Raw genomic sequence first — 18592 nt, 5'->3', positions numbered from 1 at the left:
TGGATCTCGAGCGGGTAAGCGATGCTCTTTATTGGGGGGGCTGGGCCACGGTGGTGGCTGGAAGGAGGTTAGAGAGAGAGAGAAACAATGGCCAGAGGAAAGAGTGATCTTAACTTTTATTGAAGACTCACTTGAGAAGCATGGGGTCGCGATTCTTGTACCACATCCGTTTTTTTTTCCCAATTAAGCAGTTCCTTCGTTTCTCTTTGTCACTGACTCTCTGGAACCAATTCACCTCTGTCTTAGAATCGTACGTCACAGTCCATTCAGCCCATTGTGCCTGTCGCTCGCTCTTTGATAGACCTGTCCAACTAGTCCTACTGCGCCAACTCTTCCTCCACAGCCCCTGCAAATAGTATCCTGCTTTGATTCACTTTCCCCATTGTATCTCCAGACCCCTAAATATTGTGTCCAAGAATCCATCTCAATCTTTAATAAACTCCTTGACACAGCAGCCGCAAGGCTCTGGAGTAAGAATTTCAAATGCACTCAACTCTCTTGAGCGAAGGTCATTCTTCTCATGTCCGCCTGGTGGGTGGTGTTCTTTGTGTTACCTATTTAGGATGGTTGGTGGAGTGTTCCACAAAGACCACAGTGTAGCTTTTACTTAAACAAAGCTATGATTTTATTTACACTGCTAAACTGGGTTTCGACACGCAGTCCTTTTAGAAAATAGAATTGATCAATAACATCTAACTACACTCGCCTACTGCTAATCTCACTCACTGGTATAAACTATAATCTAACCTTGTCCCACTAACTGCTCTGATGACCGTCTCTAGCTATCTCCTGCTTACACTCCTCCCCTAAGGTTTAGCATCACTGCTTTGTATAGTTGTACCTGCAGCACCCTCTAGTGACTACTCTCTGCACTGCATTAACCCTTGGGCAGCTCGGTAGCAAAAGTGGATAGCACTGTGGCTTCACAGCGCCAGGGTCCCAGGTTCGATTGCCGGCTTGGGTCACTGTCTGTGTGGAGTCAGCACGTCCTCCCCGTGTGTGCGTGGGTTTCCTCCGGGTGCTCCGGTTTCCTCCCACAGTCCAAAGATGTGCGGGTTGGGTGGATTGGCCGTGCTAAACTGGACTTAGTGACCAAAAAGGTTAGGAGGGTTATTGGGTTACGGGGATAGGGTGGGCTTAAGTGGGTCGGTGCAGACTTGATGGGCCGAATGGCCTCCTTCTGCACTGTATGTTCTATGCTCTATGTCATGCTGATAGTTATGATAATACCACAAAGTGGCTGAGGGTGTGAACACCCCCCCCTCCTAATTCCAGGCCCACCAATCAGGGAAACAGCCTCTCAATGATTACCCTGTCAACCCTTTGCAGTACGACTGCCTCCCATTCTTCTAAACCCGTGAGATTCCCAGCCCATTCTGCTCAGCCGACGATCGAGACACCCTCCTTCCAGGGACCCAGTCTGGCGAACCTTTCTCTCTCTCTCTCTCTCTCTCTCTCTGCCTGAATCCACCTTCCTGCTTGCAGATTGCCCACGACACCCACGGCCACGTGGGCGCAGACCTGGCGGCGCTCTGCTCCGAGGCCGCGCTGCAGGCCATCCGCAAGAAGATGAGCATCATCGACCTGGAGGACGAGACCATCGACGCGGACGTCCTCAACTCGATGTCGGTGACGATGGACGACTTCCAGGTGAGGCCGGCCCCGGGCCGGCGTGGCGCGACCCAGCCAGGGGCCCCGGGGGGGGGGGGGGGGGGGGGGGGCTACACGCTCATGCCGCGGTTACAATACAACAACAACTTGCATTTGTATAGCATCTATACCACAGTCGGAAACATCAGAAGGCTCTTCGCAGGAGCGCTGCTTGTAAAGGTTTGACATCAAGCGGAGGGGCGGTGGAGGTGGTGGTAATGTCATCGGATTGGTAATGGACTCGGTTAGACAATGGAGGTCGGGGGTCGCGAGTTCACGGCCCCCACAAGGACAACTGGTGGGGGTTAAATCCAATGAAAAACACTGGAATTGAAAAATCAATCTCAGCGATGGTGACAGTGAGTCGGTTGTTTGAAAAACCCACCAGATGTCCATCATGGGGAGGAAACCCTTACTCCGGTTTGGCCCATGCGTGACTCCAGGGCCCTGCCACATTGGGGGGGGACAGGTGAACGGCCAGAAGCTTTGGTTAAAGAGGTAGATTACAAGAACTGCCCTCACCCCGCTGCCCCGTTGCCATGTCGTTCGGCCCTCGGTGACCCGCCTCTTCCTGTGTTCCAGTGGGCCTTGGGCCAGAGCAACCCGTCCGCCCTGCGGGAAACTGTGGTGGAGGTGCCGACGGTGACCTGGGAAGACGTTGGAGGCCTGGACGAGGTGAAACGGGAACTCCAGGAGCTGGTGCAGGTCAGTGCCAAACAAAACAGTCCAAACAAAAAACACGCTCCGGCATGTCAGAGGTCATGGCCGTATCCGCAAAGGAAAAGCCTTGATCTGGTACACCAGGCCGGAAAGATTTATAACAAGTGACTAAAAGAGCCAGAGGGGAGTTTTGTTTTTCAGGCTAAGAGTTGGTGTGGTCTGGGGGGGGTGCTGCCTGTGAGGGGGGGGGGGGCACGGGATGAGTGTTTGGTGGGGAGATGCTGGCTGGGCTGTGGGTTAAGATGTGGCTAGGGGGAAGGTGGAGGGAGGGGTGGGGCTAACTGCATAGCTCTTCCAAAGGGCTGGCAGAGACCCGATGGACCGAATAGCCTCCTTCTGCGCTTAGCCGTTCTATGAACTGAACCACCGAGTGGAAAGTTTTCGATTTCCTGTGGTGGTGGTAGTGGTGGTGGTGGTGGGGGGGGGGGGGGGGGTGGGGGGGGGGGTGGATTCGGGGGCAGTGGTTAGAACATAGAACATAGAACAGTACAGCACAGAACAGGCCCTTCAGCCCTCGATGTTGTGCCGAGCAATGATCACCCTACTTAAACCTATGTAACCCGTATACCCGTAACCCAACAATCCCCCCATTAACCTTACACTACGGGCAATTTAGCATGGCCAATCCACCTAACCCGCACATCTTTGGACTGTGGGAGGAAACCGGAGCACCCGGAGGAAACCCACGCACACACGGGGAGGACGTGCAGACTCCGCACAGACAGTAACCCAGCCGGGAATCGAACCTGGGACCCTGGAGCTGTGAAGCATTGATGCTAACCACCATGCTACCGTGAGGCCCCGGTTCTGGGCATCAAGGGTTGTGGGGAGAGATCAGCAAGCTATCGGAACTCAATGATGTGGTGTTGGGATGCCGCAGGTTCATACGTTTATAATAATCACAGAAACTCCGTTGTGTAATAATGGAGCTGTAAAGCCGGAGGGTCCCACGGCCACAGTTTGGATACTTCTTGCTGTAGCAGCGCAAGTGATGCAAATATTAGAATCCGTAGAATCCCTAAAGCGCAGAAGGTGGCCATTCAGCCTTTCAAGTCAGTGCTGACCCTCCTAAACAGCACCCTATTTAGGCCACTCTCCCGCTTATCATTCACAGACACGAAGGGGCAATTTATCATAGAATCATAGAATTTACAGTGCAGAAGGAGGCCATTTGGCCCATCGAGTCTGCACCGGCCCTTGGAAAGAGCACTCTACCCAAGCCCACGCCCCCACCCTATCCCCGTTACCCAGTAACACCATCTAACCTTTTTGGACAATTTAGCGCGGCCAATCCACCTAACCTGCACGTCTTTGGACTGGAAACCGGAGCACCCGGAGGAAACCCACACAGACACGGGGGAGAACGTGCAGACTCCGCACAGACAGTGACCCAAGCCGGGAATCGAACCTGGGACCCTGGTGCTGTGAGGCAGCCATGCCGACCACAATGCCACCCTGCCGCCCCACCTTGGTCACAGAGGTGGGATTGAGGAGCATCTTAAGGAGGAGAGAGATGTGGAGAGGTTTAGGGAGGAAATCCCAGAGCCTAGGGGACCCCGGGCAGCTGAAGGTGCTGCCATCAGTGGCGGAGTGGTGGAAGTAGGGGATGCGCAAGAGGCCAGAATTGGAGGAGTTCAGGGGCCGCAAAGGGTTGTGGGGCTGGGGGAGGTTACAGAGGTATGGAAGGGGACAAGGCCAAGGAGGGATTTGGAAATGAGGGTGAGAATTTGGTTGTGGCTTGGCGACCCCTCGATTTTTGAACGTGAGGCATTGAGCACAAGGGGTGACTGACGCAGGAATGGTGGGCTACTGGATTATCTCAGTTTGCGGAAGACGCGGGAGCAGCCAGGGTGAGTGGGAAGAGGATTGATTTCCTGCCCTTTTGTCTTTCCTCAGTACCCAGTGGAGTATCCAGACAAGTTTCTGAAGTTCGGGATGACTCCCTCTCGTGGTGTTCTTTTCTACGGCCCCCCAGGTTGTGGTAAGACCCTACTGGCCAAGGCGATCGCCTGCGAGTGTCAGGCAAACTTTGTCTCCATCAAAGGGCCGGAGCTGCTCACCATGTGGTTCGGAGAGTCAGAGGCCAACGTCCGCGATGTGTTTGACAAGGTATGAAGATATGGAACAATCCGCCAACCCAGGCAGGCGAGCCTTTATTTTCTAGACGGCCGGAAATTGAGAAATAAGAAAGTTGCACATAACTTGTATCAAACGTTAGTTAGACCACACTTTGAGCATTGTGTGCACCCTCTGGTCACTATTATAAACAGGACAGAGAGTCACTGGGGGGGGTGCAGAGATTTTACGAGATGATCCCACAGATATGTGGGTTTACACATCAGGAAACGATTGGCAGCCTGGGTCACTTTGCTCTTGACAGCAGGCCTGAACTCCCTCGAGGGATTTAAAATGAAGAAGGGTTTTGGTTGAGTGGAGACTGAGAGAAATGTTTCCCCTCGTAGGGGAAGGACAGGAACTTGAGGCCATCGATATGAGATAGTCGCTGAGAGAACCAATGGGAATTTCTTCATCCAGCGAGCGTTGCAAATCTGGAACTTGCTCCCACAGGGAGTGGTTGATGTGAAGAGAGTAGCTGGATTTTAAGGAGAAGCTGGACAAGAATGTGAGGAAGAAAAAAATAGAGGGTGAGGATGATAGATTTAGATGGACTGGATGGGCTGTGTAATCTTACTGTAGTTTTGATATGTTACATACAAAGTAGCTGTGTGAAAAGTTCGAGTACACACTCTGTGGGCACGTAGACTGGAGAAGGCGGGATTGTTCTTCTTCAAGAAGGTACAGAATAGAGGAGGAACCGTTTCCGTTGGCTGGGGGGCCAGTAATCAGAGGACACAGCGTTCAGTTAGTGGGCCAAAGGGCCAGAGGGGAGCCGAGGAGAATGTATCTTTTTTCATGCAGCGAGTTATTGTGATCTGGAAAGAGCTGCCTGGGAAGGCAAGAGGAAGCCGATTGAATAAAGACTTTCAAAACGGGGAAGTGGACACATGCGGAAAGGCGAGGAGGGATTGTACTAATTCCTCGAGGTGGGAGTTTGGAAAATTTGAAAAGCGCAATAATGCCAGCCTGTCACGAGAGTGAACCCGCTGTGTCAAACACTTCGCCAAGAGTGCGGAGGTGTGGAAACACCAATAGGTTAATGGCCCTGTTGAAACGTGAACTTGTACCAGCAGAGGGAGTGAATGTCTTTAAGATCAGGTGTCTCTCGGAGAACTCCATTCCCGAGGTCTGTGGGACTGAAACACCTTTGTTTAATTGTATTTAAGCAGTAATTCTAAATAGAATATGTACTTGTAAAATTTTTATTCATTTTCGGGAATGTGTCACTGGCAATGTGTCATTTATTGTCTATCCACGGTTGCCATGGATAGAGCTGAGTAGTTTCCTAGGTTACTCTCGGTGGCTCACGGAGTTGAGCAGGAATGAGGGCCCTTCTGGATCATGCACATCGCCATCCCACACATCTTCCCGAGTTCGGATGAATGTTGGTGAATGCAAACTCCGTGTTGTGCTGTTCCTAATCTAGCCTTTTTGGGGGAGGTAACGGCTCACGTTCTGATTGGCTGTTGCTATTTTTAAGGCGCGGCAGGCCGCCCCGTGTATCTTATTTTTCGATGAGCTGGACTCCATCGCGAAGTCTCGCGGAGGGAATGCTGGAGATGGCGGAGGGGCATCGGACAGAGTCATCAACCAGATCCTCACCGAAATGGACGGCATGTCGGACAAGAAGAACGTGTTTATCGTTGGAGCCACAAACAGGTAGATCGATGCGGGTCTGCGGAGCCCGACTGGGACAACTCGGGGGAGACAAGCGAAATAGGAGCCGAAGTAGGCCATTCGGCCCCTCGAGCCTGCTCCACCATTCGCTAACATCATGGCTGCTCTGATTGTGTTTCGAACTCCACATTCCCGTCTGCCCCCGATCACCTTTGATTCTTTTGTCCAACAAGAATCTCCCTACCTCCGCCTTAAAAATATTCAGTGACCCCCCGACCTCCACCACCTTCTGAGGCCGAGAGTTCCAAAGTCAGACAATCCTCTGAGAGAAAAAAGTTCTTCTCATCCCTGTCCTAAGACGGCGACCCCTAATTTTAAAAGTTTTGAACTCACCCACAAGAGGAAACATTCTTTCCGCGTGCACCTGGCCGAGTCCATTCTGAATCTTCTATACTTCTATCTAGTCACCCCCTCACTCTTCTAAACTCCAGTGTAAACAGTACCAGTCCGTCCAACCTTTACTCATTAAAAAAAACCTGCCCATTCCAGGTATTAATCTAGGAAACCTCCTCTGAACTGCCCGACTCCCAACACGTTTACATAAATAAAGAGGCCAGCACTGCTCACAGTATTTGAGACGCAATCACATCAATGCCCTGTATAACTGAAGCGTCACATCCTTACTTTTATGTTCAACTCCTCTCCTAATAATGGATAGCATTCCATTAGCCCACTTGATTACTTGCTGTACCTGCGAATTAACATCTTTGACTCATGCACTACAACACCCAGATCCCTCCGCACCTCGGAATTCTGCAGACGTTCTCCATTTAAGTCTTGCTCTTTTCTTTTTATTCCTGCCAAAATGAACAGCTTCCTGTTTTTCAGATTGTGCTCCACCTGCAAGATCTTTGCCCACTCGCTCAACCTATCTATATCTATCGGCAATCTCCTGATGTCTTCTTCACAACATACTTTCCCATCTATCTTTCTGTCATCTGAAATTTAGCCACCACGCTTTCACTCCCCTCATCTAAGTCATTGATATGAATTGTAAAACGTTGAGGCCCCAGCACTCTCCTCAGCACATTCTGCAATCAGAAAAGGGCCCATTTAGACGTACTCTGTTTTCTGCCAGGTAGATCATCTTCTATCCTCGTTAATATGTTGCCAGAAATGCCATGAGCTTTTATTTTCCACAATAACCATTGATGTGGCAGCTTGTCAAATGCCTTCTCCCCTCTACCCACAGCACGTGTTGCTCCCTCAAAAACCTCCGATAAATTGGTTAAACATGGTTTCCCTTTCACAAAACCATGCTGACTCTTCCCGATTGCCGTGAGTTTCTCTAAGTACACAGCTACAATTTCCTTAATGATTGATTCTAACACTGTTCCCACAATGGCAAACTGGCCCATAATTCCCAGTTTTCTGCCTCCCTTAGAACATAGAACAGTACAGCACAGAACAGGCCCTTCGGCCCTCGATGTTGTGCCGAGCAATGATCACCCTACTCAAACCCACGTATCCACCCTATACCTGTAACCCAACAACCCCCCCTTAACCTTACTTTTTTTTTTAGGACACTACGGGCAATTTAGCATGGCCAATCCACCTAACCCGCACATCTTTGGACTGTGGGAGGAAACCGGAGCACCCGGAGGAAACCCACGCACACACGGGGAGGACGTGCAGACTCCGCACAGACAGTGACCCAGCCGGGAATTGAACCTGGGACCCTGGAGCTGTGAAGCATTTATGCTAACCACCATGCTACCGTGCTGCCCACTGCCTTCTTGAATAGAAGGGTCACTTTTGCTACTTTCAACACATCCATCTCATTCGCCACCTCTTTTTAAGACCATAGAGTGAAGACCATCAGGACTCTGAGACTGTCAGCTTGCTGCTCCATCAGTTTTCTCAATATGGCTTCCCTAGTGGTTTTAATTTCACCTCATTCCTCTCTCCCTTCTACCTCCTGATTATTATTATTACTGGAACGTTTTTTGCATCCTCTACAATGAAGACAGAAATATATTTATTCAATTCAGCTGCCATTCCCTTATTATCTACTATTAACCCCTCATTGTCACAATCTCGAGGACACACTCACTTCACTTACTCTCTCCCTTTTTAAATACCTGTAGAAACTCTCGCTATTCCTGTTTACATTTCTAGCTAGCTTCCTCTCATGCTCTAATTTCTTTCTCCTGATTAACCTTATAGTCATTCTCTGTCATTCTTTATAGTCTAACCAATCGCCTGTCCTGCCTCCTCTCTCTGCGCAGTTATATGCTTTTTCTTTAAGTTTGATATTTCTCTTAACACTGTTGCTTCACGGCGCCAGGGCCCCAGGTTCGATTCCCGGCTTGGGTCAATGCCAATGCGGAGTCCTGCATTGTTCTCCCCGTGTCTACGTGGGTTTTCTCCGGTTTCCTCCCACAAGTCCTGAAAGACGTGCTGTTGGGTGAATTGGACATTCTGAATTCTCCCTCTGCGTACGCGAACAGGCGCCGGAGTGTGGCGACTAGGGGCTTTTCGCAGTAACTTCATTGCAGTGTTAATGTAAGCCCACTTGTGACACTAAATAAGATTATGATAGGAAGGTGGGTTTGCCCCTTAGAATCTTTCTTCACAGTGAGGCTACACTTACTCTGAGCATTCTGAAATATCCCCTTAAAAGTCTGCCACTTAGGCAGCACGGTGGCGCAGTGGGTTAGCACTGCAGTCTCACAGCGTCGAGGTCCCAGGTTCGATCCCAGCTCTGGGTCACTGTCTGTGTGGAGTTTACACATTCTCCCCATGTTTGCGTAGGTTGCACCCCCACAACCCAAAGATGTGCAAGCTCGGTGGATTGGCCACACTAAATTGCCTCTTAATTGGAAAAAAATTGAATTGGGTACTCTAAATTTTTTTTTTTTTTAAAGTCTGCCGCAGCTCTCTATTGAATTTTCCACTAGCCTAGTATCCCAATTCACTTCAGCAAACTCGGTTTTCATGCCCACTGTTACGGTATCAGACTCCAACTTATATTAGAAAACCGGGCGAGACCCCAACTATTGTCCAATTTGTAAACTGTGAGGAACGGATAATTCACCCTCAGGACTGATTCCACTACCACTACGGATCGTTTATATTAAAACAAACATTATTATTAACACACAATTAAACCCCATTAACATCCAAGGCAAAAACAGCTTTTCAATTAACAGTTAAACGGTTCTTACATAAAAATAAAGAAAGGCCTTTGAGTTTACTTTCCTAATTAAGCAAAATCCACACACGTAATTCCACTTATTAATGAAGTTAACACTCAGTGGCTCACGGATTTATTCACAATGCCCTTGGGAAAGAAGCTTTCAGAAGTCAGTCTGAGAAACGTACCTCCTTCCCTCAGAACCCACAGCTCAACGCTAAAAAATATGAAACTAAAAGCAGCAGACACGCAATACAATATCGATGAAGATTTCCCACATTCGGCGCACCACATAGTTGCCCTTAATTAAATTTAAAATGCTAGTCGTAGACCCACCCTTCTCCCTTTCAAACTGGATCTAAAATTCAATCATATTGTGGTCGCTGCTACTGAGGGCTGCCTTTACTCTGAGGTCATTAATTAGCCCTGTCACATTGCATAACACCAGGTCTAATGTAACCTGCTCCCTGGATAGTCCCAGAATGTATTTAGATAAGAAGAGAGTAAATAAAAGTGAGTGTTGCTCTTCTGGAGGGCGACAATGACGAGTTCATTGTAGGTCATCGGAAACTATCTGAAAAACATTCTCTGAACTCCCGTCCCTTTATCAGAAGGCCCTGATAATGCTTCTAGCGCAACATTTCGTCTCCCTCGCAGGGTTAGGATCGTTCCCTCCACCAACGTCACTAATTTTGATGGTTTGGTTGTGAATGCGTTGCTGCTTTCACTTGGAAAGTACTTTGGCCGTAAAAGCATCCTGGCGTGTCCAGGAGTTGCAAGCCAACGGGGAAAAGAATGAGAACCCCCCCCCCCGCGCCCCCCCCCCCCCCCCCTCCCTCTCCGCCAGTGCCTCACGGCGACAGAACGGCCCGCGTGAGACGCGAGGTGGCTTCCAGTGTCCCAAAATCCCAAAATGAAAATACCGGACGTAACGTCACCCGGCGCCAGCTATTGGCCAGAGCAGCTGGAAGCCGGAATGTTCGGTCAATACAAATCCAGATGGCCGACCGTCCAACATGGAAACTCGGGTGCTTTTGTTTTATTGCTGGACTGAATTGAGTTTTATTTCCAGACCGGACATCATTGATCCAGCGATCCTGCGACCTGGACGCTTGGATCAGCTGATTTATATCCCGCTGCCCGATGAGAAATCAAGGTCGTCCATTTTGAAGGCCAACTTGAGGAAGTCGCCAATAGCTAAGGTGTGGAGATGATCGATTCTGGCACGGAGCTCTGGACAGGTGGAATAGGTTACTGAAGAAAGCCATTGGAACCGATGGGTTTATATATGTTGGATCCATAGAAAAGGTCATAGAGGGGTTATAGCAATTAGGGGCAGCAGGGTAGCATGGTGGTTAGCATAAATGCTTCACAGCTCCAGGGTCCCAGGTTCGATTCCCGGGTGGGTCACTGTCTGTGTGGAGTCTGCACGTCCTCCCCCTGTGTGCGTGGGTTTCCTCCGGGTGCTCCGGTTTCCTTCCACAGTCCAAAGATGTGCGGGTTAGGTGGATTGGCCACGATAAATTGCCCGTAGTGTCCTAATAAAAGTAAGGTTAAGGGGGGGCTTGTTGGGTTACGGGTATAGGGTGGATACATGGGTTTGAGTAGGGTGATCATTGCTCGGCACAACATTGAGGGCCGAAGGGCCTGTTCTGTGCTGTACTGTTCTATGTTCTATGTTCTAGACACAAACAGCATGGGTGTGTGCGTATTTTTAATTTATTCTTTTATGGACCGTGGGTGTGGGCAACAACAGAATAATTTACTGCCCATCCCTAATTGCCCCTTGAACGGAGTGTCTGGCTCGGCCATTTCAGAGGGGCAGCTCATTGCTGTGGGTCTGGAGTCACGTGTAGGCCAGGCCGGGTAAGGACGGCAGATTTCCTTCCCTAAAGAGGTATGAGTGAACCAGATGGGTTTTTACAACAATTGACATGGGCGGCACAGCGGTTAGCACCGCTGCCTCACAGCGTCAGGGACCCGGGTTCGATTCCCGGCTTGGGTCACTGTCTGTGCGGAGTCTGCACGTTCTCCCCGTGTCTGCGTGGGTTTCCTCCGGGTGCCCCGGTTTCCTCCCACAGTCCAAAAATGCGCAGGTTAGATGGATTGGCCACGCTAAATTGGCCCTTAGTGTCCAAAGGTTAGATGGGGTTACGGGATCGTGGGGGATTGGGCCTAGGTAGTGTGCTGTTCCAGAGGGTTGGTGCAGAATCGATGGGCCGAATGGCCTCATTCTGCAGTGTAGGGATTTATGACAGTGGCTTCATACTGGTCACTGAGACTAGCTTTACAATTCCAGATTCCTGAGTTTAGCTTCTACGGGGGGTGGGGGGGGGTCGCGGTGTTAGACTCTCGTCCCTAGACTAAGCATTACTCCCCCGTGTGCGTGTTGGTTTGTATGTATGTGCGTGTGTCAGACCAACGTTCTTCCACAGTCACGCCCAACAATTCATTGCAATGAAATCAAGAGGATCCCACTCCTGAAATATACTGAAGGGTCGCCACTATCTCATTGTGGTGGGCGGTCACTGAATGACGGAGGCTCCGTTGCTATTGTCCGCATTACCTGCCGTTGATGTTTTTGACATTCTGCTATTGCTGCCCTTGTGAGCCGCAGACCTGTGGCTAGAGCCATGGCTGTTTCTGCAGCACCATCGCAGGTCACTCAGTAACAGTGACACAATGTTGACTTAATGAGCATCAAAACCCCTCTGAATTGTGTGCAAAAATTACTGACAGAGTATTGACCACTATTTGCAGTTGTCTCCAGCCCCGGATCATAGAATCATAGAATTTACAGTGCAGAAGGAGGCCATTCGGCCCATCGAGTCTGCACCGACTCTTGGAAAGAGCACCCTACTTAAGCCCATACCTCCACCCTGTCCTCATAATCCAGCAACCCCATCTATCCTAAGGGCAATTTATCCTGGCCAATCCACCTAACCTGCACATATTTGGACTGTGGGAGGAAACCGGAGCACCCGGAGGAAACCCACGCACACACGGGGAGAATGTGCAGACTCCGCACAGACAGTGACCCAAGCCGGGAATCGAACCTGGGACCCTGGAGCTGTGAAGCCATAGTGCTATCCACTGTGCCACCGTGCTGCCCTTAGATCATAGGAGCCACCCCAAATTAATGATGATAAAAAACAATTCAACTTTTAAAAGGAGAATGTAATTTAGTCATCCATTTATGTTTAGTGAGGGTGGTAAGGGGTGTGTTAATTCTGATTATGACGGCAGCACCGCCACCTCTGAGCAGCAGGGAGCGCTGTCTCTCCACATTTAAGTTGAAGCATGCTGGCAGGTTGTAGCAGAGACAACCTTATTAAAACGTATTGTTTTGTCAGCTCCACATACTCGTGTCCTCTTGAAGGCAGCGTTACTGTGAAAAGGTCCTAGTCGCCACATTCCGGCGCCTGTTCGTACGGGAATTGAACCCGCACTGCTGGCCTTGTTCTGCATTACAAGCCAGCTGCTTAGCCCACTGTGCTAAATCAGCCCCTGTCTGATGGCTAAAAGTCTAACGATGTCAGTAAGGATGTGATTGCTCTGGAGGGGTTGTAGGGGAGTTTCACCAGGATGTTGCCTGGGCTGGAGTGTTTCGGTAGAGACGGCTGAGGGGGGACCTCGTTGAGGTGGACAAAACTATGAGGGAGATCAGGAGGAACATTTCCCCTTTATGGAGAGGTCAATAGCCGGGGGACATAGATTTACGGTCAGGGGCAGGAGGTTTAGAGGGGGTTTGAGGACAAACTTTTTCACCCAGAGGGCGGTGGGAATCTGGAACTCGCTGCCTGAAAGGATGGCGGAGGCGGGAACCCCCACAACATTTAAGAAGCATTTAGATGAGCACTTGGTACGCCCCAGCACACAGGGCTCCAGACCGAGTGCTGGAAACTGGGATTAGAATGGATAGGTGCTCGATGGTCAGCACAGACATGATGGGCCGAAAGGGCCTCGTTCCGTGCTGTAAAACTCGATGGCCACTCATTCCAAGGGCACTTAGGGGTGGGCACTAAGTGCTGGCTTGGCTAGTGACCCCCACACCTCCTGAGGGAGTGCGTTCCCCATTCCCCCCCCCCCCACTCTCTGAGTGAGGAGGTTTCTCCTCAATTCCCAAGTGGATTTATTGGTGACGATCTTGGATTGGTGGCTAGTGACTCAGAGTGACAGGGTTGGTCGGCTCTCGCACCCCTGGGCGCGACGGTATTGGTCATCAGAACTGAGGGCGGCCAAGGGTCAAAGGTGAAAGTCCAGGCCAATGAGGTTCGGGAGGGCTGAGGCGCGTCCCTGACAGCGAGGTTGCTACTGCCCTGAGAGAGGTGACAAAGCACCGCCTTCACTCCCCGCTCTTCTTCTTCTTCTTCGTTCTCAGACCGTGGACTTGGCGTACCTGGCCAAAATAACCCACGGCTTCTCGGGCGCCGACCTCACTGAGATTTGCCAGCGGGCATGCAAGCTGGCCATCCGCGAGGCCATTGAAGCAGAGATCAAACAGGAACAGGAACATCAGAACAACCCGGATGTTGCCATGGTGAGTGACCATCACCCGTCCCCCTGGACACCCGGGAATGAACGTTATCCGTTCGATATGTGGAATTACAATCTCAGGGTGGAATTTAATATTTACATTTCCTCCAGATAGCATTGCGTTTGTGGATCGGAACAGGTTGAGGTGAATAAGGAGCCTCGGCGGAACGCCTCGCATTGATATTCTAACTCAGCAAGATGTCCCTTCACAGGACATTTCCACAGGAGGGTTATCCAACAAAATTCCACCCAAGCTGCAGGAGATATTACTATTACAGGGGGCCAACAGCTTGGTTTAAGGCGCTCTTCAAATCCGATGAGGATGGAGAGGCTGGGGGAGGTTTCACATAGGGAATTACAGAGCTTAGCGCCTGGGCAGTGTGGTAATACCACTGTATATATATGTGGGTGCCTCTATTAGGGGATGTACAATAGTACCGGCTATTACAGGTTTGTCGGTAAGCCCCTGCATAGTTTGTCGGTAAGCCCCTGCCGGCTAGCTCCGCCCACAGGGAGCAGTATAATTATCCATGAGGTCTCCTGAGCTGCCATTTTACAGCTCCACTTGAGGGAATATCATCTCACGGTAATAAAGCCTCTTTTGTACCGTTTCGTGTTTCTGTGTGCAATTGTTAGCGCATCAGGCAGCTGGGAGTCCCGTTGTCCCCCACAACCTCCCATACCGCGCTGCCCTTGGCGGTCACATACACAAAGCTCGGGCTGCAGGCTAAGGGGCAGAGAGAGATCCCGAGGGTCAGTTTAAGAGGTGCCCCGAGTAGCACAATTCTCGGCCAATAAAAATGGTGACTCCTGCCGTGATCCTTCCCCGCTGCAGGATATTGTCCGGATACCTGCTCCCACCTTTCTGATTTTTTGTTGTTGTTGCTCTAAACAGGAAGACGACTATGACCCTGTCCCCGAGATTCGTCGCGACCACTTTGAGGAGGCCATGAGGTTCGGCCGCCGGTCAGTCAGTGACAACGATATCAGGAAATACGAGATGTTCGCCCAGACTCTCCAACAGAGTCGGGGCTTCGGGAACTTCAGGTCCGTCTTAAGTATCACGTTGCGACAACTCACGCGGGGGGGGAAGCTTTGCATTTATATAGCGTCGCCGCCAACGCGGGATGTCCCAAAGCGCTGTACAGCCAATGAAATACTCTTGAAGTCTGTTGTAATGTCAGACATGTGGTGGCCATTTTGTACACAGCAAGCTCCCACAAACAACAATGCGATAATGACCCAGTTAATCTCTTGTCAGTGAGCTCGGTTGAGGGATATACATTGGCTGGGACACCAGAGAGAGAGTCTCCTCTCTTCAAAATGGTGGATTTGAATCTTTGATGCCTATCTGAGAGGGCCGACAAGGGCTTAACGCCTCGCCTGAAAGTCGGCAGCACTCCTCCTGTGAAGCACTGACGTCAGCCTGGAGTTTGTGCTCGAGGTTCTGGAGTGGGTCTTCACCCCACGACCTGCTGACTCAGTAGGAGTGCGGTTCTCGCTGAGCGCGATCGCCCCTCCCACCAGCTCCTCCGTATGGAGTCTGTGCCTCAAAGACTGGCTGGCATTCTTTTTCCTCAAGCAGTGGCCCGTGGACTTTTTTATGGCTCCTTTCACAATGTTGGGACATCCCAGGATGCTTCACAGCCAACGGCCCTGTTTACAGGCTGTCACCGAGAGACTGTTATGTTGTAATGTCATGGATAACTCCATAATCCATGAATCATAATCAAAAGTCACACATTCATATTTAGGGACAACTGAAAACAAATGGAATATGTTGAAGATCTGGGAGGTGAGGAACCTATAGTTTGCCAAGTCTTTATCCATAGCAATGCCTGAGCCAATCAAAGACTTTCCAACTAGTCAACCTTTTCTTATCTGCAGTATGTTATCATTGTTTGAAACTTGGTATTCCTCTGTTTGTCCTGAGAATGCTGGATGAAAAACTTCAGCGGCATCTTTCTTTCTCTCTTTCTCTCTTTCTCTCTCTCTTTCTTTCTCTCTCTTCTCCCTTTCTCTCTCTCTTTCTCTCGCTTCTCTCTTTCTTTCTTTCTTTCTCTCTCTCTTTCTCTCTCTCTCTTTCTCTCACTCTCTCATTCTCTCACTCTCTCTTCTCTCTCTCTCTCTCTCTCTCTCTCTCTCTTTCTCTCTCTCTCTCTTCTCTCTCTCTCTCTCTTCTTTCTCTCTCTCTTTCTCCTCTCTCTTTCTCTCCTCTCTTTCTCTCTCATTCTTTCTTTCTCTCTCTCTTTCTCTCTCTCTTCTCTCTTCTCTCTCCTTCTCTCTTTTCTCTCTCTTCTCTTTCTTTCTCTCTCTCTTCTCTTTCTTTCTCTCTCTCTTCTCTTTCTTTCTCTCTCTCTTCTCTCTTTCTTGCTCTCTCTCTCTTTCTCTCTTTCTCTCTCTCTCTCTTCTTCTCTCTCTCTCTCCTCTCTTTCTTTCTCTCTTTCTCTCTCTCTTTCTCTCTCTCTCTTTCTCTCCTCTCTTTCTCCCTTCATTCTTTCTTTCTCTCTTCTCTCTCTCTTTCTCTCCTCCCTCTCTTTTTCTTCAACACTATCCGTAACCCTTCCCAGAGTCCCATCAATACCTGTTCCCTTTCCTCTTCCAGGTTTCCATCTAACAATGCAAACAGCGGACAGGGCAGCAGTGACGGAGGGAGTGGAGGGAACCTGTACCGCGAAGAGGGAGATGATGATCTTTACAACTGAGCATGGGTCGAAGGTTACGAGGTCACCGGCTGGGGAAGGCGACCCTGCACGTGGCCAAGGACAGAACTGTTCCCTTGAACTTTGTGGGGAAGCAACACATTACTGGTGGCAGTTTGGACGCCGAATTTACTTAGCTTTGTGAATTCTCTGGTGGCCCGTGACCCAGTGTTTGGTTTATTGGTGGACATGGCTAGATAGCTCAGTGCGTTGTACAGTACACAGGGCGTAAGCATGGCGCTCCACTCACCATTGGTTCTGTGTGGGCAATAATGGGTGCATGCTTGTGTGGATTTGTGTGAGCATGTATATGGGTGTGTGTGTGTGTGTGTGTTCACCCTGTCCATTAAGACTGCCATCCATATAATTAGCTTGTTCGTTTACAATGTGACTATACTAAACTAAGCCAGGACCCCCTACAGGGGGGGGGGGGACCTTTCTGTTTTTTTTTGAAGTACCTCTGTGATTTACAAAGTGGTGTTCTCGAAAGGTTTTCAATGATTCATGTTGGGAGTTTTCTCGATAATCCCACCCTGATTCTGTGAGCCCTGGAATTAGCGATCTCCTTTGCTATTCAGCTGCGCTACAGCCTGAAATCTGCTCATTATGTGACCAGATGTTTTCTGAGGGGTGATGAAAATGTGACGGATTACTTGCCTCCCAGGGAAGCGAGGGAAATGCAGAGTAGTTGAAGCCCAATATCTGCCCTGATGGTACAGGATGGAGCAGGCTCGGTGGGCTGCTCCTGCTCCCGTTTCTTGTGCCCCTCTTCGCTGTATGAGGAAGGTGCATTCAACAACGGAGCATCCGCAATCCTCCGGGGTAAAGAATTCCAAAGACTCTCAACCCTTTGAGTGAAGAAGCCTCCCCTCATCCCAGGCCTGAATGATTGGACCCAGAATCCCGGGAAGATTTGAAGAATCAATGCTTTGTCAATCTCCCAGCTCTGAAATAGTGGAGCGGGACCGTGCTCACTGGCTCCTGCTTTCCCCAACACCTCAGATTTCAAATCCTTATCTTCAGATCCCTCCATGCCCTTGACTCTTCCCTACCTCTGCCACCTCCTTCAGCCCTGCCAGCATCTAGTGTGGCAGACGACTCAAAATGTGCGTAGGGTCTTAGGTAAGAGTTAATGTCCCCTAGTATTTCAGCTGGAATTGGGGTTTTAATCGTTTAATAGATTGCACTTATTGTTTAATAGACCGCACCGATATATAAAGGGGACACAGGAGGCACCTTGATTGCTGAACACAATAAACCTGGTCAAGACCTGCTTTCTAGTTCTTATTGTAGAGGCACCATTGGAGTTTGACAGGGGGGTCCTGAGGTAGGCCCGAGGCCTGGTTAGAAATTAGCTGGTCTGCGGGAGTTTTGCCAACCCTCCAGGTTTGTCCTGGAGTCTCCAGGAATTATGCAGCCCGGGAGACTGCTGTTGAGACAGAAAATGCTGGCAATATTAAAAAAAGTTATCTTCAATTCCCTTTGGACATTTCCTCATCCAGAAGAGATGGGGAGGAGAGGTTGGTCGAAGGAATGACGTGGTTTGATGAAGAATTCAGGAATGTGTCCAAATGGGTTGACAATCCAGACAAATAGGCCTGATTTGAAAGTCTTCCTTTTTAAAAAAAAAGTAACTCCAAGCCCCTTCTTTCAAAGAACGATACAGCACAGGAACAGGCCCTTCAGCCCTCCAAGCCTGCACCTTCTGGCTCTCTCTCTGTCCTTGAGGGAAATGGACTCCACATATCCCGTCATTACTCCTCCTGTGAATTCTGACGTGGGTTCCGGCTAGGTAAGATGGGACAGGGCACAGATTTGAAGCTTAATTTTCACCCAACTATGATGAAAATTTCACAACTCTTCGAAAGAAATTTATCCAATTGTGTTTCAGAAGCAAAAAACCCACAGGATCCAGTAGAAGTTGTGACGGTTTGTCAAGTACAGCCAGGCTGGGGTTTTCTATCTTTTCACCACTCATAGAGTCCCCGCAATGCAGAAGGAGACCATTCAGCCCATCAAGTCTGCACCAACCCCGTGAAAGAGCATCCTACCC

The 18592-nt window shown here is 49.8% G+C and overlaps 1 protein-coding gene across 2 annotated transcripts in view; it reads left to right on the top strand.

Annotated features, from left to right (window-relative positions):
* LOC119957078 (transitional endoplasmic reticulum ATPase-like) overlaps positions 1-17822 on the top strand; it is a 39610-nt gene extending 21788 nt beyond the window's left edge. For both annotated transcript variants that reach the window (XM_038784733.1, XM_038784734.1), the window contains exons 10-18: positions 1-14; positions 1486-1650; positions 2233-2355; positions 4267-4479; positions 5969-6147; positions 10374-10503; positions 13683-13841; positions 14733-14884; positions 16443-17822. The exon at positions 1-14 is cut by the window's left edge and continues 99 nt beyond it. In XM_038784733.1, coding sequence (XP_038640661.1) covers positions 1-14; positions 1486-1650; positions 2233-2355; positions 4267-4479; positions 5969-6147; positions 10374-10503; positions 13683-13841; positions 14733-14884; positions 16443-16542 — 1235 coding nt within the window. In that variant the 3' untranslated portion in view covers positions 16543-17822. The remainder of the gene's footprint in view (positions 15-1485; positions 1651-2232; positions 2356-4266; positions 4480-5968; positions 6148-10373; positions 10504-13682; positions 13842-14732; positions 14885-16442) is intronic.
* Positions 17823-18592: the final 770 nt, after the last annotated feature.

This window comes from Scyliorhinus canicula, chromosome 25, assembly GCF_902713615.1.
Source record: "Scyliorhinus canicula chromosome 25, sScyCan1.1, whole genome shotgun sequence".
NCBI classification, from domain to species: domain Eukaryota; kingdom Metazoa; phylum Chordata; class Chondrichthyes; order Carcharhiniformes; family Scyliorhinidae; genus Scyliorhinus; species Scyliorhinus canicula.
This window is presented reverse-complemented; position numbering and strand designations above follow the sequence as displayed.